Below are 24,399 nucleotides of genomic sequence, written 5' to 3'. Positions count from 1 at the left end.
AGAGACTTGGAAAAGAAATGTTAGAAATGGTGCAAGCATTGTACAACTGTGTTACCAGGGTACTGATCCCAGTTGGAAAGACAGAATGGTTTAGGAATAAGACTGTACTAAGACAGGGGAGTGTGCTGTCACCTCTTTTGTTTATTATGGTCAGGCACGAAATTGTAAAGGAAACAAAGGAAGCCTATGGAGATAAAGAGATGAAGATACTGCTATTTGCAGATGATGTTGTGATCTAATAATTTTATTTGCTTTACGTCCCACTAATAACTACTTTTACTGTTTGGAGACACCAAGGTGCCGGAATTTAGTCCCTCAGGAGTTCTTTTATGTGCCAGTAAATTTTTTTTTTTGCTAGTTGCTTTACGTCGCACCGACACAGATAGGTCTTATGGCGACGATGGGACAGGGAAGGAAGCGGCCGTAGCCTTAATTAAGTTACAGCCCCAGGTATGAAAATGGGAAACCACGGAAAACCATTTTCAGGGCTGCCGACAGTGGGGTTCGAACCTACTATCTCCCGAATACTCCAGTAAATCTATCGACATGGGCTGCAGTATTTGAGCACCTTCAAATACCACCAGACTGAACCAGGATCAAACCTGCCAAGATGGGGTCAGGAGGCCTGCGCCTCAACCATCTGAGCCACTCAGCGCGACTATATTGTTATCTGAAGAAAGAACAGCAAAGAAGTGCAACAACAACTAGCTGTACTGAATGAAATATTTGAGAAGTATGGCATGAAAATCAGTAGAGATAAAAGCAAGACTGTGTGATATTGAGAGGGGAAAGGCAAGCAAAAGGCACTGTGAGAATTGGAAGTCTGAGTCTGGAAATTATGAACAGCTTTACCTAGGAAGTGAATTATTGCAAAATGCTAGGGTGGCCATGGAGATTAGCAGGAGGGTACAACAGGGCAATGCATTCTACCAAAGTGTATGAAAACTTGTTTGGAGAAAAGAAGTACCAAGGAAAAGTAAAGAGATAATGAACGAAATGTACTATGTACTTATACTGACGTATGCAGCTGAGACTTGGACTTTCACTAGCAGGCAAGAGTGTGGAATTCAAGCCAGTGAGATGAAATTCCTAAGAAGTGAGATAGAAAGGACAGAGTGAGAAATGAAGATGTTGGGATAGGAAAGGTAAACGAGAGAATTGAAAAGAATAAACTAAGATGGTTGGGGCATGTAAACATGTAAAGAGGATGGAGGAGAAAAGAATTCCAAGACAGGTGCTGTAGACAAAATGCGAGGGCAAGACAGCAAGACGAAGACCTAGAACAAGGTGGATTGAATCCGTGAAGACCAGCATAAGAAGACAAAATTTAGAATGGGACAAGATTGTGGAAGAGGAATGGTGGAAGAAAAGAGGAAGATGGAGAAGTGCCATAATTACCCCAACCTGGCAGGAGCTGGATCAAGGGAAATGATGTTGAGTACATTTTGTACATTATCTCTTTCTTCTCTGTTCAACACCAGGTTCCTTACATTCTTGTAGAACGTGTTTCCCCGTTTGTACCCTTCTGCTGTCTCCTTATCCAACCGTGCGTCTTGTATTATTTCAGTTTCCAAATATTTGAAGTATTCAACAACATCAAGGTTTACTGGGCAAGTTGGCTGTGCAGCTGTGAGCTTGCATCCAGGAGATAGTGGGTTTGAACCCCACCGTCGGCAGCCCTGAAGATGGTTTTCCATGGTTTCCCATTTTCACACCAGGCAAATGCTGGTTCTGTTCCTTAATTAAGGCCAGGGCCGCTTCCTTCCCACTCCTAGGCCTTTCCTATCCCATCGTCGCCATAAGACCTATCTGTGTCGGTGCGACATAAAACACATTGTAAAAAAAAAATCAAGGATTTTGTCCCCTGATACTAATGATTTCTCTTTCTCCTCTTGTCATTACCACTGTTTTTGCTCTTTTCCACACTGAATTTCATACCGTATTGCTCAACATACACCCTGTATTAGGATAAATACAATAACAGGCCAGCGTAGGATGAGAGAGCAACAGATAGAAGAGACAAACATGAAAATACAAAAAGGATAAAGATGTTCATATCTTCACACACTGCTGCCCTCTCTGAAAAGTATTCCCTCATCAGTCCCTTCTCCTCCACATCCATCTCTTCTCTGCCTCCAGTGAACTCATTTCTGCTCTCCAGCTTATCATTCTTTATCAGCTCACATAATTTATGATTTGTAAATAGAAAAGCAGTGAAACCTCTCATTTACAGACGTTAACAATTTGTCTGCATCTGGGTTGTGTCCTTTGTTGGGAGGGAGGTTGTCCAATTGGCTACTTTAAGTTTAAATACAGTGTAAATGTTTTAAACTTTTGAATTAGAAAAGGTCAAAGGAAAGGAAAATATCATGCTATTTCACAGTAGGCTTAAAATAAATTCTACAGTATTTAATGTTTACAGTATTTATAATCCAAATACTTAGTAAACTTCCTTGTGATTGATCACCTGGGCTTGGTCATGTAGGTAGTGTGGGAGGTCTGATTAGAGTGCTGTCTCTTTTCCTGGTTGGCTATCTCTTAACTCGCTTGTTGACACATTCTGTTGAGCCACTGCTTAGCACAATGTGTAGACGAAGACTGGATGGCGAGAGGAGAGGGAGACGACGCAGCCCCCTTCGATTGTCCCTCCCCACATGCGCTGCAGATTCAAGTCATGAATAACACACAGTACAGCATTACGAAGATCACTGAACCCATTTCCTTCAAGATTAATGGGCTCGCCTAGAAGTAAGATTTAAATCGTCCCCAACATGAGTAAGTCACCCGGTCTGAACTACTGTGCATTGCTCGGAAATGAATACCATAAATAGAACAGCAACCAGAATTTTCATGCTCAGTTTTCAGTGAAGCATTCAAAATAAATGCACTCACCAGCAATGGTGTCAGAATGAAGATTTTTTGTGGCAAATCTCAAAACATGTTGGTGTATATATGGAGACACTTTACACTTTTTGGAGTCTCAATACATTTATCTTTGCTCCAATATAATTGAATGCAAGGCTTACAAACCTAGGATATCAGCAGAGGGCAAAGTAAGTGTTAATTTCATCCTCATTACTGTCAAACCACTTATCTGTTCCTTCTTTCCTATCTGGGTCTGATAATTGTTCCGTAGTGTAAATATTTGTTTCCCACGCAATGTGGGAAAACAACTGGTCCATAAATTCCAAACACAAAGAGAACACCATTACAGAAGTATCTAAATATTTGCCTCTCAATTCTCCTGACACCCCTGGAGAGCCTGTAAAGTGGGTATAGTTTGCTTTCCCACATGGGGCTTTACGTATGATTTCATAGTCACTCGTATCAGATGAACTGCCACTTTCACTTAAAATCTCTTCTTCAGTGTTGTTCTAATCATCATCACTGTCCTCCATATCGAAAACACTTTCAGTCAACTCAGCAATAACACTGCTGCCACTGGCATTTATTATGCTTGGAACCATGGCTAGGAGACTGATGATGCTACGATTAATATATAAGTAATAATAATAATAGATGGGTCGAAACTAGTACCGTGTAATTTATAATTTTATGAATATATTTTAGTATTGAAAAGGTGGAAACGTTTACGTTGTTATTATTATTACTTATATATTATTCTCAGTTCAATACGGACCAAAAACATGAAATTCATAACCATTAATGCTACGATTAAGCAATAAATTACTGTAAAAGTTCTTAGAAGGAGAGCTGTAAACAAGCCACATTTCTATTCTATTCGTGGAAGTTTGCAAAAAGGGAAACACTAGCAGGGATGTTCAAAATACAGTCTAGTACATACAAGTTGGCACGCCACGTGATGTCTCGTCATTTGGGTTGAAGGCTTGGCCAGTGCTCACATGAACGTCACATCAAACGAGTCGAGTGGATTAAAGAGAAACTGACAAGTTAGTGAAGGAAAAAATGAAGTTACAGTATGTGTGAAATTGCTCATGGTACCTGGACTTGGACTCATCAGTCACGCAACATTTTATGATTTTCTTTATTCACCCTCTGCCAGCTAGCACTACTGATTAGCTGGGAGGTACAGTACTACTACAGAACTCTTCGTCTTCTTGTCAATACAGTACATTTCTGCACAGTTCTCAGAACTAATTTTCCATTTTTGTAAAACACCGTACAGAGTATTAGGTCTCTAAATGCCTGTTATATCCATAGGCAAGAGATAAAGGCAGCTTTAAGACTCTCAAATAGCTGTCCATGTCCGTACCGAGAGTATCCATGAACAAGAGTTGATTTTTTAATTACCGTATCTATATTATTTCAGTTGAGAGAATTACACTGTTTTATTTTCACTTGTGCGACGTTTTTGTATTCTATTGGTAGAGTTAAGTTACTTACGTCTGTTTTTACTTTGTACCATATTCTGGAACTCAGTTCTTAAGTCTTTTTTCATCTAATTATTTAAACCCTGCTTATTCATGTGTTTTAAATAATGTCGTTAAGGAGAAAATTTACAGTTGTGTTTGACAAATTATAAGAATATGATTTTCTTTCAGGCCGCAGAGTACATGCGGAAACTGCCAGCACGCAAGATGCCTATCAGTGGCAGTGATGGTGCTCTGTACCGTCGGCAGCAGTTGGAGAAACAAGTACCGTTGCACGATCTTGATGCAAGCAAGTGCCATAATCTAACCCCAGAGGAGACTGAAGCGTAAGTGGTCTTTCCTTTCTATAATTTCTCATAAAGGTGTAGCGACAGAGCAATGTAATGACAGTTTAATGCTTCATAACCCATGCTAGATTGAATGTGGACTGGTCTCTTGATCAGAAAGACGTTCTTGTTATGCACGTGATATGTTACTTTTCCGTGAACTTTTATTTAAGCTCGTATTTATCGTCTTTATTCTGCTCTGTTAGTCTAGTGTTACTGAGATCAACAACATGTTGGACAGGGTGATTGGCAACCTGCCCCACATGAATAAAGTGGTGGTGGTGGTGATTATTGTTTTAAGAGGAAGAACCACTTGGCTACCATCCTCTATTAACACTAATCAGAGGGGAAAAATGGAAGGGGTCCAGCACTTCAAAAAATGATGGTATGGGCCAAAGAAAGACAAGGGCCTCAAAGGGCGTGAAAATGAAGGCCTCCCTAGAAGCTTGTTGTTACCTGATTCCGTCGGGGTCAGAAAAGAACAAGAGGTGACCAAGGGAAGTCGGATAGGATAGATGAAATTAAGGAGCCTGGCACAAGTAAATGGAAGCCATGCAAGGACTCAGCTAAGGACCCCGTGGTTGCTAACCTACGGTCCCAAGTTGCGGGCCCCTTTTAGTCGCCTCTTATGACAGGCAGGGTGATACCATGGGTGTTATTGTACCGCCCCACCCACAGGGGGATACATGAATAGAGTTGTCAGGTTTAATGTACTATATTCCGCACGGTTTTACTTCTACATTGATGTTTTGCAAAAGAAATGAGCGTCACCTTACCTCTGTTTCTAGCGCGCTACTGCCACAAGAACAGCTGATGCAATACGACCGCGGTAAACAGTCTTCGTAAAATGTAATACCATACTCAGAAAAGCTAATGAATCGGGATTGAAAACACATTCACAAAAATAACACTAACTAACAATATCAGACACTAAAAAAGAGAATACGTTTTTAAGAACAAAAGAGAATGAGGAAATAACACATCACTCACCATTAATGGCTGGCACAGGAAGGAGGTTATGGCCTTCACTGACCTCAGAGTCACTTTCTTGTTACTTGTGTTTCCCCAACTATACTGAGACATGCTAAATATGCACAAACTAAGTACACTAACCAGTACACTGACATAAATAAAACTACAGCTATACTGTACTATACTAGAGAGATAAAGACTATTGTGAAAAACACTAATTACTGAAGCAAAATGCAAAGGTTGTGAACCGTACTGAATGCCATGCACGCTGAGTAAGATAGGTTAACCACATGGTGAATGTAAATATTAGAGTTGGCAACTAGGTTTCGAGATTGCACTCTGTCGATATAAGTCGTTATGAATGGCAGCTTGGGATTGGTTGTATGTCTGTTTCAGCGCATAACCTCCAGACAGAGCGAAAACGTCCATTTAGAAGTAAAGCAGTGCGGAGGTTAGGGAGATTCACGTATCTGGGATCTCTAATCTCCCATAACGAAGACTGCTCGGATGAGGCAAGACGAGACAAGGCGACACCTTGCCTAGGGGTGCGAGGTGGCTGCCAAACTCTGCAAAATGCAGAATAACAGGACCATCATCAAGAATGCAAAACTGAAAGTGGTAAATTCACTGATATTTACAATCTTGTGTATGTCGCTGAGACATGGACTGTTAAAACAGCAGACAGGTGGAAGAGGTTTGCACATATCTTGGGCAACACTTTGGTTCTTGAGAGAATCATCGGAGACAAAGACAGGAGCATGGAGGAGATCAACCAAGCCTTCTTAATATATTTGACTTCACCGATTGCAATATACCAGATGGATGATCGAATAAGGGCTCTTATATCGCGTGGCTTCCAGAGAGGCCTGGTGTAGATCTTTTTACTTGATGCCCATGGGTGACGCACGCACGTGTCCCTGTGTGTGTGATGTAAGGGAAGGTTGAAACCTGGTGTCGGCACATAACCTTCTCCTGTCAAATAACACAAAGGGGTCTGCTCAAGACTTAACATCACCATCCAACAGACGGATTGCCATCAACAGTATCCTATGCTGTCACACTATATGAACGCTGTGGAGATGTTTGGAATTGAACCCAGGTTTTTGGCACGCAATCTAGTGATTAGAAATTGTATGCCACTGCCTCTCCTACCCTGCCGACCAACATTCTGTTGGTGAATGTTTTTAATGTTATAAATAATTTCTTTGCAGACAAAGTAGGGGTTCCCACACTACAAAAAATGTAAAATTAAGCAATTTCCTCAATTGTGCTGAAAGTTGAAGGTCTAAAGGGCCCAGAAAGGTTTCAAATTGTGAGTCTTGGATAGATCTGTCAAACTAAAAAGATAAATTTTGAAAATCACTTCTAGCCTAAATGCATTTCTGGAAAAACAGCCTAAAATTGCTTGTTTATTTGCTAGTTTTCTTTTTGATTCAAATCCTAGCCAAATTAACTTGTTTACATGATTCTTTCTGTAATGCATTCCAAATGTCCACACCGAATGTAGTTATAAGGGCTTAAGTGAAACAATGCATTGACTCACATTAGCGCTCTTAGTCCTAGGAAGGTAAACTGCTAATCTAATCGATCGCATAACAGTCCTTTTTAGGAATAAATAAAGAATATATTTTCATACTTCATTATAATTTATTACCTAAAATTCGTAGCTCATATCCCTGGGATGTTTTCAACGTTGAGTTGCTTGCCTGAAGTCTAGAATTGTGGATTTTTTTCCGCCAGACTTGAACCAACTAACCATGGTGTCAGAGACCGTAAAGATTTCATATCTTAATAATCATGACCACCGGGTATAGGACACTACTGTAAAGTTGTTATTTGAGGCTTCGCAGCGGCTGAAGATCGAATTACTCTTGACATCTCACCACACTCTGTCAAGCGTAAAGAGGAAATGGAGAAAGACTTATCTATGTATAAGTTTGCTCTATCTCGATAGCTGCAGTCGCTTAAGTGCGGCCAGTATCCAGTAATCGGGAGATAGTGGGTTCGAGCCCCACTGTCGGCAGCCCTGAATATGGTTTTCCGTGGTTTCCCATTTTCACACCAGGCAAATGCCGGGGCTGTACCTTAATTGAGGTCACGGCCGCTTCCTTCCAATTCCTAGGCCTTTCCTATCACATCGTCGCCATAAGACCTATCTGTGTCGGTGCGACGTAAAGCAAATAGCAAAAAAAAATTAGTTTGCTCTGTGGAGCTGTGGTAGGGTATTAGCTTCCGAATCCAAAGATCACAGGTTCACTTCCTGAGGGTGATTAAATTTATCAAGGATGGAGAAAATGTTCAATTAGCACTTCGTGTTACAAGGTCGCAATAAAAAGACCTCTAGTGACATTCAGTGTTTAGCTTATTCGCTGTAGTATACCTTTTTGCTAGTATTTGTAGGACAGTGATTTACAGCATCTTAATCACTGTCATGTAAATGATTGTTCATACTTAAATCAGAAAGAAAGTCACTCCCACAAGATCTTTCAGAGTCACTAAAATCGCTTTCATACAACTCTACTTTGGCACCGACATGAAAGAGCATTAAGAGTGATGAACTTCATATTATTGGTCCGTATTGAACTGAGATAACATGCAAATAATGCACGGTACAGTTTTACACACACACACACACACACACACACACACACACACACACACCCAGGCAAATGCTGGGGCTGTACCTTAATTAAGGCCACGGCCGCTTCCTTCCAACTCCTAGGCCTTTCCTATCCCATCGTCGCCATAAGACCTATCTGTGTCGGTGCGACGTAAAGCCCCTAGCACAAGAGTTTTCCACCTATTCAATACTAAGTTGTATTTACAATATTTACATTACATGGGACTAGTTTCAACCCTACTCGGGGTCATCATCAGCCATATTAAAACATACACAATATTTGGAGAAATCCTAAAATGTTTTCTGGCAGTAAGCGTCTTATGAAAAATATAATTTTACAATATGAAGTGTGGTTGAAATGTTGCAAATGAAAATGAAATATTATGTGTGATGTAGGTGAGTAATAATTAATACAAGTACATTATACATGCTAAGAATTCTGGAACAAAAGTACAAATAAGGTGCTCTGTGTTGTAAAATTTATGGACTCATGGAATTCAGTAGGTCCTGGTGATATATAATGGTTGTGGACTGAGTGCTATGGCAGTAAGAATGAACACAAAATAAACTGACACATATATAAAAATATACAGGTATGGACAATGTCTGAATAACAAAATGCGTAGTTGATACTCTCTGGAAGAAGAGTCGACTAAACACTGTATCAGCTTAAGCGGAGAATTTGGCAGTTAGCGTATTGAGTAACCAAGCCGTGTTGATGGGCTGCGTGTGAAGTTTTTTGAATTCTTGCTAAGAAGAAAGTAGACACTGCGCGTGGTGATATTAATTGGTGAAATTCTCAGTTCATAGCAGAAAACAAATTGGACCTATTAAAATTGAGAAAAGCCAGTGAAAAGCAAATTGCGCGGAAAACGAAAAGATTACCACAAAGTAAATGGACACCTACCTCGCGCTGTGGTGTGTGTAGTTTAGCTGATAGTGTGTGAGCGGTGGCGGAAGGGGAAATATGGGCGGGGAGGAGTGCAGGCGTATGCGGGTTGGGTAGAGTGGAGGTGGCTTGGAAGGGCATGGGGTAGGGGTTTGGAAGGGGAGATTTAAGGCGGAGCTGAAGGGTGTGGGAGAAAGGGTAATTGTTTCTGAAAAGTACCTTTATTAAACTTAGGATTGAGTTCTGGTTGGCTGAATTATTGTTTCTGAGAAAAGTGATAAATAAATTGTAAAGTATATTGGGTTTCTCTGAGATTTCGTTAAGACTGTAATTGGCGTTAAAATATTGGTCTAGATGTATGTATTAATTTTCCATTATGTTGAGTAAAGGACCCTTATTTGCTAATTCAAGGATGTCCGTATCCTGTTCGATATTGGTAAAATTATGGTTATAATCTTGCATGTGTTGGCCGATAGCTGAAAACTTATTGTATTTTATTGTGTTACTGTGCTCATGGTATCTTGTATTGAAGTTTCTTCCAGTTTGCCTGATGTAGGAATAGTCACAGGTATTGCATTGATAAAATATGAATGTTAACAATTTAAAAACATCAATAAGATTATATTGTGTCTATTAAAACAAATTGATCATTAAAATTGCTTAAAATGTAAACTGGAATGAATGAATTAAAATGTTATTATGGTATGTAGTGATTAGATGTTTGTATAAATCATTGACCATTATATCTTCGCTCAATTGCATTAGACTGTTTATGGTAAAAACAGTTATTCACATAAGGGTGAGCTCTTGTAATAAACTATGATGTTTTTTTTTTTAATAAACATGATGATGAATACTAAAATCGCATATAATGGTTGAAAAACGAACTTCACTTCTTGCCAACATCTTTATGGACGATATGGAAACCAAATTAATAATTAATAAAATTAACGGCATAAATCTCTGGCTGAGATTTGTGGATGATACGTTCGCTATCATAGATAAACAATTGAACAATAGTGACAACGTACTCAGGCTCCTCAACAACCTTAACCACAGTATTCAGTTTACTAAAGAGGACGAGGTCAACAACTCCTTAAACTTTTTAGACTTAACTTTGACTAGAGATAAAGACAAGTTCACTTACCAAATTTACAGGAAACCATCTGCCGCTCCTATAACAATAAAAAGCGAATCCTTCCACCCTCACTCCCATAAGCAGGCTACATTTTACAGCTTGATTCACAGGGCCATGAACATTCCTCTTTCTAATGCTAATCGAGAAAAAGAACTACATTTCATCAAAGAACTAGCCATGATGAATAGTTTTAAACCTGATATGATCACCAGAATCATAGGTAATTTAGATTAAAGAGTACAACTACATTAGTTCCCGAAAAACCAAAAAAACAAAATTTCGCTATTTTTACTTTTACCAACCCAGCTATTCACAATGTCACTAAACCATTAAAAAAGCACAATATTAACATTGCATACCGAACCCGTAACACCAACCAAAATATTTTTTTCTATTCCAACTCCGTCAATACAATTTACGACAGATTCTCAAACTCGATAATATATAGACTCAGATGTACACAGTGCAATTTTTCTTATATAGGGCAAACTGGCCGTAGCTTTAGAATAAGATATTTAGAACATTATAATGCCTTGAAACACAAAAAGCATTCCGCCATGAGTATTCATATGAGGGACACAGGGCATAGCAGTGCTGGACCGGCCGCCCGTCAGCCTGTCTATAGGCGGGCGTAGCACTCATCGGGTTAATATCATCTTTAATTTCTGCTATTCCATAATATTGTTCAATTATTCTTCTGCTAATTCTATTAAGAATATTATGTATGATATTTATCCTTTTTTTAAGTAGACACCTTATTCATTTTTTATTTTTTACGATTTGCTTTACATTGCACTGACACAGATAGGTCTTATGGCAACGATGGGATAGGAAAGGGCTAGGAGCTGTACCTTAATTCTGAGGGCTGTCAACAGTGGGGTCCACACCTACTATCTCCCAAATGCAAGCTAATAGCTATGAGACCCAAACCGGACAGCCACTTGCTTGGTCACTTTATTCATAATTATTATGAATATTATGTATGATAATTATATATAAAATGCCTACTTCAACACAAAGAGAAAAATACAGAAAACTCTCCGTTTCAGTAAAATCTGACAAAATAACTTACAGTAAAAACAAGAGACATTGTCTCATGGTCATATGAATTTCCTGGTGAGTGTAGGTTTCTACTCTAGGCTTACTTGCAATCAAAACACATGAAAAATAAAATGCCTAACAGCAGGCAAGCTCAGGAAGAAGACTTTGCAGACCGGGCGAGTTGGCCGTGCGCGTAGAGGCGCGCGGCTGTGAGCTTGCATCCGGGAGATAGTAGGTTCGAATCCCACTATCGGCAGCCCTGAAGATGGTTTTCCGTGGTTTCCCATTTTCACACCAGGCAAATGCTGGGGCTGTACCTTAATTAAGGCCACGGCCGCTTCCTTCCAACTCCTAGGCCTTTCCTATCCCATCGTCGCCATAAGACCTATCTGTGTCGGTGCGACGTAAAGCCCCTAGCAAAAAAAAAAAGACTTTGCAGTACAACAATATTCATCACGACCAAATATAAATGAAAGAAGACGTATCTTTATCTTATCCATAAACTGTACAAAAGTAAGATCCTTCTAGATACACACACCAGGCTACAGACCAAGCTTAATAAGAGATCTAATGGAAAGGTGTTCTCATTTTAAGAAAGGAAGGCAGCATCTCTCACATATGTACATACATACATACATACATCAGCATTATAAACAGTTATGCCTTTCAGCATTCAGTCTGCAAGCCTCTGTGAATTTACTAAATGTCGCCACAATCCTCTATTTGCAACTAGTGCTGTGGCCTCATTTAGTTCTATACCTCTTATCTTTAAATCGTTAGAAACTGAGTCTTAACCATCGTCGTCTTGGTCTCCCTCTACTTCTCTTACCCTCAATGGGAGTCCATTATTCCCCTAGGTAACCTGTTCTGCTCCATTCGCCTCACATGACCCCACCATCGAAGCCTGTATATGTGTACTACTTCATCCATTGAGTTCATTCCTAACTTAGCCGTAGCATCTCTCAGAATGAAGAAATATTAGGCTGATCAAAAAGCAAAAAAATCTTCTGTATAATTGACTAGAGTGGTCTGTGGTAGGCCTAAAAATGTAAAATAACATCAATAAAATAAATATTCTTAATTATCATTAATTATGATGTTTCTGATTTATGAATAATAATAATAGATTAATCATGGTCCACAAAAAAAATGTTTAAACTTAAAAAAACAATCATGGCACAAGAAATGTAATGCTGAATGGAAATGTTTCTGTATCAAAGGTCAATCAAGGAAATGTCAGCTACGTGCACCACACAGGCACTATACCACGTTAGTGGCGGATATTGCCTAGCACATGAAGTTCCAGGGGAAAAGAGGGAGAGGGACACCTAGAACAACGTGGATAGATTCAATAAAGAGGAGTGCAAGAAGAAGAAACCTGAACTGGGACAAAATGGTGGAACAGGAATGGTAAAAGGAGAGAGAAAAGTGGAGAAGTCCCGTAAATGGCCCGACCCGGCAGGAGCTGGATAAGGGGAAAGACAGATGATGATTGCCTCCTCAAACTCGGGTGACAGCCTGCACTCACTTCAGCATACTTTGAATTAATTGCCAGGTGACGTCCTACGGCAGGGCTTTCCAGTCTTCCGATACGGCAGCTCATCAAAATCCATGTTCATTTGTGGTTCGCTTAAAGTTCTGTTGTTGAAAATTGTGCGAGATGGATGTAAGAATTCTAACAGTGTAATTCCCAGCATTCCAAAGGAGATGCAATGGATGAGAGGCAGAAACTTTTCAGACAAATTAACTTGCAATGAAGCAGGACATTGCCTTGTGATAAGGAGACTGGATCAATTTGCCGGTGAGTGTATTTACATTTCTATTCTGTGTTCTCTTCTTCTTCCCTGACCATATATGTGCTCTGAATGTGGTCACTTAGATTTAGCTCGTAGTCATTTTATTGCTGTATTGTGTAAAGTTCGTTTCTTTTTTTTTTTTTTTTTTTTCAGACTCACTGAGTACCTGGAAAACTTGAAGAGTAATGTGGTTGGTCAAGGATGTGTCACAAAGGTAATTGTTGCTTGTTACTATTTTCTTCCACCTCGTGGTATTGACTGCTCACGGGATCCAAATCTTGTCACATTTGGTTAATATTCAACATATTTTACTGTACCATGCTTTAATTTTTCTGCATTTTCCTGTAATCTGTGGAGTAATAAATAAATATCTACTATTTATTGGAGGACTGGAAAGTTTGTAGGTGTATTTTCACATGACGTCAAGAGTTATTTTTAACTGAGTCGAAACTGAAACGGGATGGCTCCAGATATTACCAACATGGTAAAGGCTAGAGGGGGGCCTATGTCCAAGAGTGTACAGCCCCAGCCTTTGGCTTGAATACCCAACATAAATTTGAGTGGATAATTTCTTTTTTTTTACAGGTGCCTGGTTTGTATTCTGAGTCAAGAATATTGATGCAGGGTCCCCACCAACTACATAGCACTTCTCAAGTCTTGGGGAGACCCTTGGCATCTTCACAGTCTGCCGATTCCATCCGTACCCTGCCTCCCATACCATCATTGCCATTGGGTTACAACTCCGTACCACGCCCTTTCCAACCGCACACAAGGGCTTCTAATGAAGATGACGATGATGACCTTCCTCCTCCACCCTTACCGGATTCCCTCCCACCAAACTTGGATCTCAAAACTCCCAGCGCCTTCATCCCCAACTGGTCGTTGCCCCAGCAGAAACTTCAGGATGGAACTTTGTCCGGTGTTGGTCTCGTGGGGGATGTAGTCCACTCGGTGGGTGTACCTGGAGAGCAGTGGATGTCTTCAGACCCATCTCAGGCCCATCGCCAGTCTGCACCCAACAGTCTTCAGCACGGACTGCTCGGCCAGTACCCAGCTGCGAGCGGTCGCGTCATTTTGCAGGGAGGACTCAGCAGTCACAAACTCCACTCCGAAAACATCCCGGGACAGGGGGCCAAGTACACTGCTGCTCTCGCTTCTTCAGGTATGTTTGTATTGTGGCTGCTCAGAATTGAAAGAGAATGCATGAAGGCTAAATATTTTGCTAGTTTCTAAGTAATGGAAAGGAACAAAGAAGTGAAAAAATCAAGTCACATAGAGAGAGATTAGGTCATGGAAGTAACACATAATGGGATAAACACAATGACAGGTCAGTAAGCGAAGAGGGAGCATCAAAGAGAGAAGGTGACGATGAACATGAATACTCTTTTTTGTGCTTTATGACACACTGACACAGATAGGTCTTATGTCGACGATGGGATAGAAAAGGCCTAGGAGTTGGAAGAACCACTATCTCCCGGATGCAAGCTCACAACTGCGCGCCCCTAACTGGACAGCCAACCCGCCCAGTATGAATACTCGAAATGACTGTCTCCACATCAGCTTACACAGCAGTCTTCAAATAGATCTCCTTAGGAGCTCTTACCATGCGAGCGTGGATTGCTAACCACAAGGCCCTCAGTTGAGTCTTGGCATTGGTTCCATATACTTACTTAGGCCTGGCTGCTCACTTTCATATATCCTATCTGATCTTGCTTAGTCAACTCTTGTTCTTTTCCTATCCTGACGGTATTAGGTGTCCAGGCCTAGGGAGTTTTTCATTTTCACACCCTTCTTGGCCCTCGTCTTTTTTGTCTGATATATTCTTTTTCAAAGTGTTGGACCCCTTCCATTTTTCCCTTTGATTAATATTGATAGAGAATGGTTGCCCAGTTGTACTTCCTCTTAAAACAATCACCACCACTCTCTTCTCATCTATCCCAGTTCTTCTACATCCATTTCTTCTCAGCCCCTCATGGGCTCGTTTCTGCTTCAGCAGGACTGCGGGCATCAACACGCATTGAAGGGCCATTTTAATAACAATGGGGTGTGGCCTCCAGAGAAGCTTGGTGCAGGTCGTTCAAGTTGACGCCCATGGGTGGGTGAGGTTTGTGCCCTATCCAGGATGAAATCTAAATTTAAAGATGGCACAAATTCCCAGTACCTAAACCAGAGGAAATAACTAATGAAGGTTAAAATTCCTATCACGGCTGGGAATAAAACCTGGAACTGCTTGGACCAAAGTTAACGCTTTGTCCACGGACCAGGACAGGGACTATTTTCACAGATTTTCAGACTTGATGTAGGAAGTATAGCATAAGAAGGGAGGTGTATAAATGGAGGAAAAGGGAAGAGAGAAAAAAAAAAAAAAAAAAAAAAAAAATGAATACAGGTGGTAAAAGACTGTGGAGAAAGACCAAACACAATAGTAGAAAAGGAACCCAATATGGGTCATTGTAAGTAATGGAATGGACAAACAAGTAACAAGTCATCCTCTTCCTGTTGCTCCCTCTAATGATACTAATGATGAAAGCAAGTTGGCTGCCCAGTAAATGGTGCGCAGCTTTGAACTTGCGGATTGTTGCTTCGAATCTCACCATCGGCAGCCCTGAAGACAGAGTTCTGTGGTTTCTCATTTTCACTCCAGGCAAATACTAGGGCTTTACCTTAATTAAGGCCCCAACCGCTACTTTCCCAGTCATAGCCCTTCCCCATCTTTGTGTCGCCGAAAACTTTGGATGTGTTAGTGCAGCGTGAAACCACTGGGAAAAGTGAAAAGAGCTTGCAGTCAATGAAGATGAGTAGATTGACCTTGTCCTCTGTTTTCATGTTTGTACTTATCTTGCCACGCTGAATGGCTCAGGCGGTTGAGGCGCTGGCCTTCTGAACCCAACTTGGCAGGTTTGCTCCTGCCTCAGTCCCGTGATATTTGAAAGTGTTCAAATACGTCATTCGGGATATTTACATCACATGACATACACTGTCCGTTCACTCCCAACAGTCTTCATTCACTGTCCTTGGCCGATCGAACGCTCCACCAGACAAAACGCTCACTTCACAGCAGGTGAACTGAGAGACTCGACTCCTTGGTAACAGACGGACATAGTGATCACTCGGTTCCACGGTCAAAACACTGGACACACAGACTGCCTCCTCAACTCGAGGTGGCACTGTCCACAGCAGCACTCGCTCTCAGGCTGAACTGACTGCACTCCGCACTCCACTGCTCTGGCCCGCCTTAAATAGGGAGGCCAATGGTTCCAGAACAGTCCAGAAGCTGGACATGCCCAGAATTGTCACAATTTTTCTGGAGATACCAGAGAGAAGCTGGTACAACCCACTACGAGCACCTCCTTCCTGAAGTGGACACGCTGGCAGCGCCCAGTAGCCCAGCTTTTACGTCACTCCTGACGGGAGCCAGACCATTTCACTCCTCTCAGTTCATAATCAGCATCGCAGAAAGTGTCACAGTATTCATGTTACTTGAGTTTTCATTGAGGTGTCTAGTTTCAAAATTGGACAATTCCAACATGAGTTTCAAAACTGGACAGGTCCGGTTTCAGTACCACAGAAGTTCAAAATATTTTCCAATAAACCATCATCTAATGCAGTTAAATGATCACCCATCAGTGTGATATAATATTCTTTGCTATATGTCTGCAACACACTTTCTCCATTTTCAAAAAGCTGGAAAGATGGGTGTGTCCGGTTGTGAAACTAGACGCCTTATTTGTTGGTTTCTTTCCATGACTTAACTAGTAAAAATAGGTAATGTGTGGTGTCTTTGTGCTAACATCTGTCTGTTGCTGAATAAAAGATTGTTTGCAGGTGCCACTCAAGGACTTCCTCAAAATGCCAGCCTGTCTGTTTTGCACACTGAGAAGGGAATGTCTCAGTCCTCAGGTGTGCCCAGTCACTCTGGTAACTACACTCGACCTCTCCAAGCTCAAGGAGGACGTCAGATTCAGGAGCCTCGCTACGGCTCTGTGCCCCCCGATGGTGGCTCGGCTGCCATGCTCCCTCAAGACGGCACAACACTTGCATCCTTACCGCCTAAAGGAATGGCTCATGCCTCTGCAGCACCTGGACAGATAGCTCCTCAGTACTCTGCAAACCTGAAAAATAAAGCTGTCATGGGATCACGCTCTGCTAAAGGAGAAGTTGGGGCATGGCCACAAGACGGAGTACTCAAGGCCAGTACCTATCCTCAAGGAGTGGCTCACTCATCACCTGCTTCTGGTATGCCATCAAATATTGGACAGAAAGGAGACATTGGGCCACATCCATATGATGGAGTGGTGATGGCCAATGCCTATCCTCAAGGAGTTGCTCATTCATCTTCTGCTCCAGGCCAGATGATCCCTGGTATGTCATCAGCTATTGGACAGAATGGTGTTCCTAGGGTACAAGATGGTACTCTCTCTGGTGTAAAACTTCCTCATGAAGTTGCTTATTCGTCAAGTGTACCTGGACAGAAGGCTCCTGTCTTGTCTGCCTCCTTAGGAGATCATGGTGCTATACCTCAGTATCCTGCTCCTCAACTGCAGTACGTTTCTGAAGCTCCTGGGGAGGGTATGGTGGCCAGTACCCTGCCAGTGGATGGTGTCCTCACGGCATCTCTAAGGCCCCAAGGCGAGTTGGCAAGCTCCAGCGCTGTCGCCACAGATGCCTTGCCCAAGTCTGCATTGGTGATGCAGCAGACTCATCCGACCCTTGGAGTAGAAGACTTAACCGGCCTCATGGAGCAGCTGTCAGGGTCCGATGGACAGGAAGTTGCTGCACAGGCACACCTTGACTGCCCCGAGTGCAATGAGGCTATTTGTGCTGGGGAAGTGGCTGTCTTTGCTGAGAGAGCAGGCAACGAGACTGCATGGCATCCGCAGTGTTTCGTTTGCAGCACATGCAAGGTGAGCATCATAAGCTTACAAATTGTATTAGAAAAATGTAATTTGGGTACTTTTTTAATACGTGTGTATTAAATCCTCAAATATTATGCCTTTGGGGGGTCATTTTACCTTTGAGTTATAAGTTGTTTTTTTTTAAATGATCGTTCAAGGCACTTGTCAAATTCGGGGAAGGTTGATGAAACAAGTCATGTTGATTGTGTTATGCTTATTGCTTCCTCCAACATCCAAATTTTTTTTTTTTTTTAGGAAAGGAAAGAAAATGAGGGATGTCTTCACATAGATTCAAGGACATATTGACAGGGGGAGAAGGGGTCCAGTGCATCCAGCTGCACCCCTTCAAAATTTCCTCATTCTTTTGGAAAGTTTCATGGAGGTCTATTTGAGAATATTTCACATTGCAAACTGAAGTCGGTAGCTGATCAATTTTCACTAGAATAAATGTCTGTAGAATAAAATCATTTATAAATTATGCAGCCTATTCTAAACATTTAATTTTTGCAACTTAGAAATTATTATAAACTTTAGTTAGCAGTATACCCCTTTCAGACATGAAAGAAAACTGGATGTGTGAATTTTTGTTTGTACGTCAAGAACTGACTAAAATGCTCCTCAGTACACATATTAATAGTTTATTTTACAAAATAAAAACTAACATCCGAAAAACAGGACCCACACAATTGTGCGTATCAAAATTCAAAACCTCGTTGTATCACGTACTGTGGTGTAGCTTCAAAATTTACGTTCGCTAACCAATGTACACACTTCATTGAATATATTCCGGTATTCAGTAAAGCTTCTAGATTAATACAAATGCAGTAAATAAATACTTACTTTCGGCACTACTGCTTCCTGCCATCTCGCCGATCAACTGTGCTTTTTAAACTCTTCTTCCTTCGCCCTGGTGGTCAAGCGCATACTAAAATCAATTGAAATACACGCCACGTGTCCTGCACAATCACTGCAGTCCGGTGTAGCGCCGAAAAAACATCAAATACGGTCAGGGATAACTAAAATACGAACCCGCACAATTGTGCGTACTCGGTCTGAAAGGGATACAATAAGCTGGACAGGAATTGGATAACATACCTTTTCATTTGTTATTCAGGTGATTTTTTTTTTTTTTTTTTTCTAGTGTCTTTACGTTGCACTGACACAGATAGGTCTTATGGCGACGATGGGATAGGAAAGGCCTGGGAGTGGGAAGGAAGCGGCCGTGGCCTTAATTAAGGTTCAGCCCCAGCATTTGCCTGCTGTGAAAATGGGAAACCACGGAAAACAATCTTCAGGGCTGCCGGCAGTGGGTTTCGAACCCACTATGCAAGCCTACAGCCGCACGCCCCTAACCGCACGGCCAACTCGCCCAGTCAGATGATTTTATGCAAGTAACAAATAGTGATATTTAAATCCTTTATTGTAACTACATATTAATTATTATTGTTACAGACTTTTCTGTGGTTTGCAAAGGAAAGGAGATGTGAGGGGTGAATGGGAGGACAAAGCAAAAATTAAAGTTCAAGAAAACTTATTAAAATTTTGGAAATTCATATTTTCTTTCTCTTCAACAGAATAAGCCTTGAATATCACAATAACAGTGTAATAGACTATACAGAAGGTGAGTGGGAGCTCAGGCAACAAAATTATTTTAGCACAAGCGCTTTGTAATATTACAAAATCCAAATATTCAGACACCAAGGAGAGCTAGTCAGCTCTTTAACATGGGGAGCTCAGAAGCTCTGAGATCATTTACAAGAAAAAGTTCAGTAGCTCTGAGAAATTTACACCACACGAGCACAGAAGCTCATACATTTACAGAAGAATTAAAACTTAAATGGCATTACATGAGGGTTTAATTTATTTAGTACAGTTTAGAAATGGGTATGTTAAATACCCGTTAGGAAGGAAGCCATCACTTCTGATATACTTTACCAGGTGGGTCTTGGACCCAGTAGTATCATGTGCTAAATTTACAAGGCAAGAGGTCTCAGAAAAATTTATTAGGATCGCGAAACCAGAAATACAGTTTACCCAATGTCTTGAAATAGGCTAAGAGAAAAAACAACACGCCTTCTTAGAAAAGCAATAGCATGCTCATTATTGACACTACAGGGGAATACAGATCCGTAGTAAACAGGAGCAGAAGGCCCACGCTACTCGGCCATAAAAGTGAAGAAAGGACAATATTCAGAATTCATGAAATTTAGGCAAAATATCAACTCTCGGCAAATTATGCCAGACCTCCACATTGTTACATGTTACATTTTACTAAGTCGACACTGGAAAGTATGGCTTCCTTCTTAACAAATCATACATTTCTAAATACATGCTTTCGTAGATCATCTCTTGTTTATCCTGCATTCCTAGTCTTTTACCATATGCATTCATGTCTATCATTTTATATCTTACATTGTATGTTTATGTGCTTTCTTTATAGATTGTAATAGCTTGTGCGTTTTGTATACGACAATTGCCCTTGATGGTGTAGGAGATGAATTAATCTGAAAGTCAGATTGGCGTGATTGACACAGAGTGATTTTTAGTTATAGGAAGAATCTGAGGAATATTCTGATGATTTTGGTATAAGCTGAATGTTGCGCCAAGACAGGCTAAATTCAGTGCCGTGGTGATAGGACATGATTTAGCACTGGAACGGTAGTAGCTGTGCCCGATTCAGACCAAACAGGAAATCATCTTTAGGACTACTGATCGTGGAGTGGTCACATATTGAGACTCGGTTATATGTTTAATTGTCATACTCAGGAACTTTTCCCTAATTTTAATTAATAGGTGATCCAGCTAATATGGATACCCCCAATATTTCTTCAACAGTTTAAAATATCAAAATGAAGTTTCCAAGAAATTATAGTATGTAAGGGGGCCAGTAATTTTCTATATAGCCATTATTCTTAACACTTGTGTGTACAGGGAAATTGAACCAATAATTTTTTTTTTTTTTTTTTAAAGTGGAAAATTTTTCTTTCTTCCTGCCCCCAAAATTATATTTGGAAGATCTTGAAACTAGGAATTCAGCAATGTAGGATTTGCAGTGAAATGTGTCATAAAAGCAGCTAGGTTATGCATTAATGTGATGGAGTTCATTGTACCTGCAGTATGGAACAAGTGACGTTGCTTCAGGTTACAGGCATCCTCTTTGACAAGAAGATATCTCTGCATCTGAAGTTAAAGATATACCGCACGATTGTCTGCCCAGTAGTTCTCTATGGGACATCAAGTTGGCCTTCGACTGCAAGGCACGAGCAGATGCTTCATACCATAGAAATGAAGATACTAAGATGGTCACTTTTAATGATGCCGTCCAGACCTCTTTCAAAGTTGCCCCGATACAGAACAAGATGCGAGAGACAAGGCTCTGCTGGTATGGCCACATGGCCAGAGTTGATGCAATGTCCTTTGCACAGCAAGCTCTTGCACTTAACCGTGATGGACAGAAACCAAGAGGAAGGCCAATAAAACGCTGGATGGACTGTGTCCTTGAGGATATGCAGCATGTGGGCATACGACTAGCTGATGCCAACAATCGGATGAAGTGGAAGGCCCTGTGTAAAATTATGGCGGACCCCGCATCTTGACAGGAAATGTGAATTTGACCATAATAGCCAGAATAGGTTCGTATTGACTTCAATCAGTATTGTGTGTTGGACAATAAACTAGGTATTGTGTTGAAGTGACAAGGCAGATCCTTAATACATAATATTGCTTTCTTGATGGGAAAAATGCCAAGGAGGAAGAACTCGCTGTGCGTCCTTGTGCTGCAACCAATTTGTAGCTGCATGCTCAAAATCAGAAGATCATATTAGGTTCAATTTCTTTGCACTGAGCAAGTATCTGTGCGGTTAGGGTCGCACGCTGTGTGCTTGCATTCGGGAGATAGTAGGTTCGAACCCCACTGTCGGTTGATTTTCTGTGGTTCCCATTTTCATACCAGGCAAATGCTGGAGCAAATGCTTAATTAAGGCCACGGCCACTTCCCATTCCTAGCCTTGCCCCATCCAATTCGTCGCCATAAGACCTATCTGTGTCAGTGCGACATAAAGTAAATTGAAAAAATATCTTTGCACACAAGTGTTATGAATAGTAGTTGTATGGCACATTACTCACTCCCTTGCATACCATCGTTTAACGAAAACCTCATTTTGGTAAACTAAACCATTGTGGAAATATTGGATGCATCCACATTAGCTGAACCATCCGATATATGTAGCAATTCGTTGTGTAATACTTTGAGGTGAAATCAAAGGGTTTTTAACTGTTGTTGTTTCCTTTCCAGGAGCTTCTCGTTGACCTCATCTACTTCTACCACAAGGGAAAGGTGTATTGTGGCCGTCATTTTGCCGAGTTGCTCAACATTCCACGTTGTTTCGCCTGTGACGAGGTGAGTTACTGCAAGTTGACAGTCTTCTGTCATTATTAACGATATTTTGCTGAACAAGTTTGACAGTATTAGCTGCATTCAGGTAACAAAGAAGCACATATTTGTTTTCACTACTATTGAAAAGGAAAGAAATATCACATGATTGAACACATTATCACAGCTGATAAGTAAGAAACTATTGAGCTCTATATTCGTGAGACTAGTGAGTTTGAACCCCAGCTGTCCTGAGAATGGTTTTCGGTTTTCACTTCGGGCAAATGCTGGGACACTTCCGACTCGTAGGCCACATTACAAGTAATAAATCTCATTGTAGACCATATTGGACATCAGATTATGAACATTAAAATGAGAATAATAATTTACACCACCTTTCCAATACTTATCTTTCCTTATATTTAGGATATAAACATTATGACTGGTGTTGTAAGTTGGGATATGTTTCGCTTAACTGTCGTAAGCATCATCAGCCGAAAATAAATCTTAGCCTAAAGTTAGGTCAAGGCCCCGAACCTAGTGTCCGTAAAATATATGGTACCCTAAGATTCGATATTTACATTATAGAAAATCAAATAGGCCTAAAACTAGTGTGAAAACATATAAGAATGTTCAACATGGCTAAGAGAAAAATTCAGAATCGTATTGACAGATGTTAAAAACATATAAAGTACAACATAGAGCTGGTAGTGAAGTAATTAAAATCATATAGGATATCATTGCTACCAGTCAGTCAATAAGAATGTTCATACATAAAACTTGTGTGAAAACATATAAGAATGTTCATCATGGCTAAGAGAAAAACACACAATCGTGTTGACAGAGGTTAAAAACAAAGTACAACCTAGAGCTAGTAGTGAAGTAATTAAAATCATTGCTACCAGTCCTTTAAAATAATGGTTAAAGCCGAAAACAGGTGTCTTCATTTATACTGGGAGTTCAGGATCATGTATGGAGAATATAAGACGCAATGTGCGTGAACTGAAGTCTGAAAAATGGAAAAGGGAAAAGGATGTACTCAGTGCCTTGAAAATGGAGTGTTCAAAATGAGAGTCTAAGATCGCTTATCTCTTATGTTGGAAGAGCGTTGACTGGTCACATTAGTCCCTCGAGGGGGTCTGGTAAACGTCTGCCCATTGCTACGTGTGTTGTATCGGTGTGCTTGCTTGGGCGGAGAGCAAGTCGGGAGGTGAGGGGTAGGCGCAACACTGAGAACGCTAGAAGTTGGCGGCGGAGTTGTATTATGGGTAAGGTAGAATCTGTTATTACGACCGGAGGGATATTTAAAGGTTTATAATTGAAAATTTTTGTGAAATTATTATGATTTATATCAAAATGAGTCCTCCCCTGCGAACCATGTGACCTTGCTGCTGCGGGGAGACTTGCATGTCCCAATGAAGCAGATAGCCGAGCTGCAGGTGCAACCATATCGGATGGGTAGCTGTTGAGAGACCAGACTAAGGAATGGTTCATCGAAAGGGGGATAGATAGACTAAAATTAGATGTAGTTCGTATAAGTGAAGTATATTGGCAGGAAGAACAGGATTTTTGGTCAGGTGACTACCGAATTATCAACACAAAATCAAGCAGGGAACGTGCAGGAGTTGGTTTAATAATGAATAAGAAAGTAGGGCAGCGGATAAACTACTACGACCAGCATAGTGAAAAAATTATTTTCGTCAAGATAGACACCAAACCAATGCCCACCACAATAGTGCAGGACTATGTGCCTACTAGTTCAGCGTTTGATGAGGAAATCAAAAGCATATATGAAGAGAGAGAAGTTTTAATACAATATGTAAAAGGTGACGAGAAGATAATTGTGATGGAGGAATGGAATGCAGTGGTAGGCCAAGGAAGAGAAGGTAATACAGTAGGAAATTTCAGATTGGGACAAAGGAACGAAAGAGGAAGTCGGCTGGTTGAATTCTGCACTGATCATAATTTAGTCCTTGCCAATACTTGGTTCAAACACCA

The 24,399-nt window shown here is 40.8% G+C and overlaps 1 protein-coding gene across 1 annotated transcript in view; it reads left to right on the top strand.

Moving 5' to 3' along the window:
• Tes (Testin) overlaps window positions 1-24,399 on the top strand; it is a 96,119-nt gene that overhangs the window by 24,808 nt on the left and 46,912 nt on the right. Inside the window, exons 6-10 of the mRNA XM_067159024.2 lie at window positions 4,524-4,678; window positions 13,288-13,348; window positions 13,720-14,296; window positions 16,960-18,038; window positions 22,324-22,428. Of these exons, the coding sequence (XP_067015125.2) occupies window positions 4,524-4,678; window positions 13,288-13,348; window positions 13,720-14,296; window positions 16,960-18,038; window positions 22,324-22,428 (1,977 nt within the window). The remainder of the gene's footprint in view (window positions 1-4,523; window positions 4,679-13,287; window positions 13,349-13,719; window positions 14,297-16,959; window positions 18,039-22,323; window positions 22,429-24,399) is intronic.

The sequence above is a fragment of the Anabrus simplex genome, chromosome X, assembly GCF_040414725.1.
Source record: "Anabrus simplex isolate iqAnaSimp1 chromosome X, ASM4041472v1, whole genome shotgun sequence".
In the NCBI taxonomy this organism is placed as follows: domain Eukaryota; kingdom Metazoa; phylum Arthropoda; class Insecta; order Orthoptera; family Tettigoniidae; genus Anabrus; species Anabrus simplex.
Note: the sequence above shows the minus strand (reverse complement) of the source record. Positions and strands in the feature narration are given on the sequence as shown.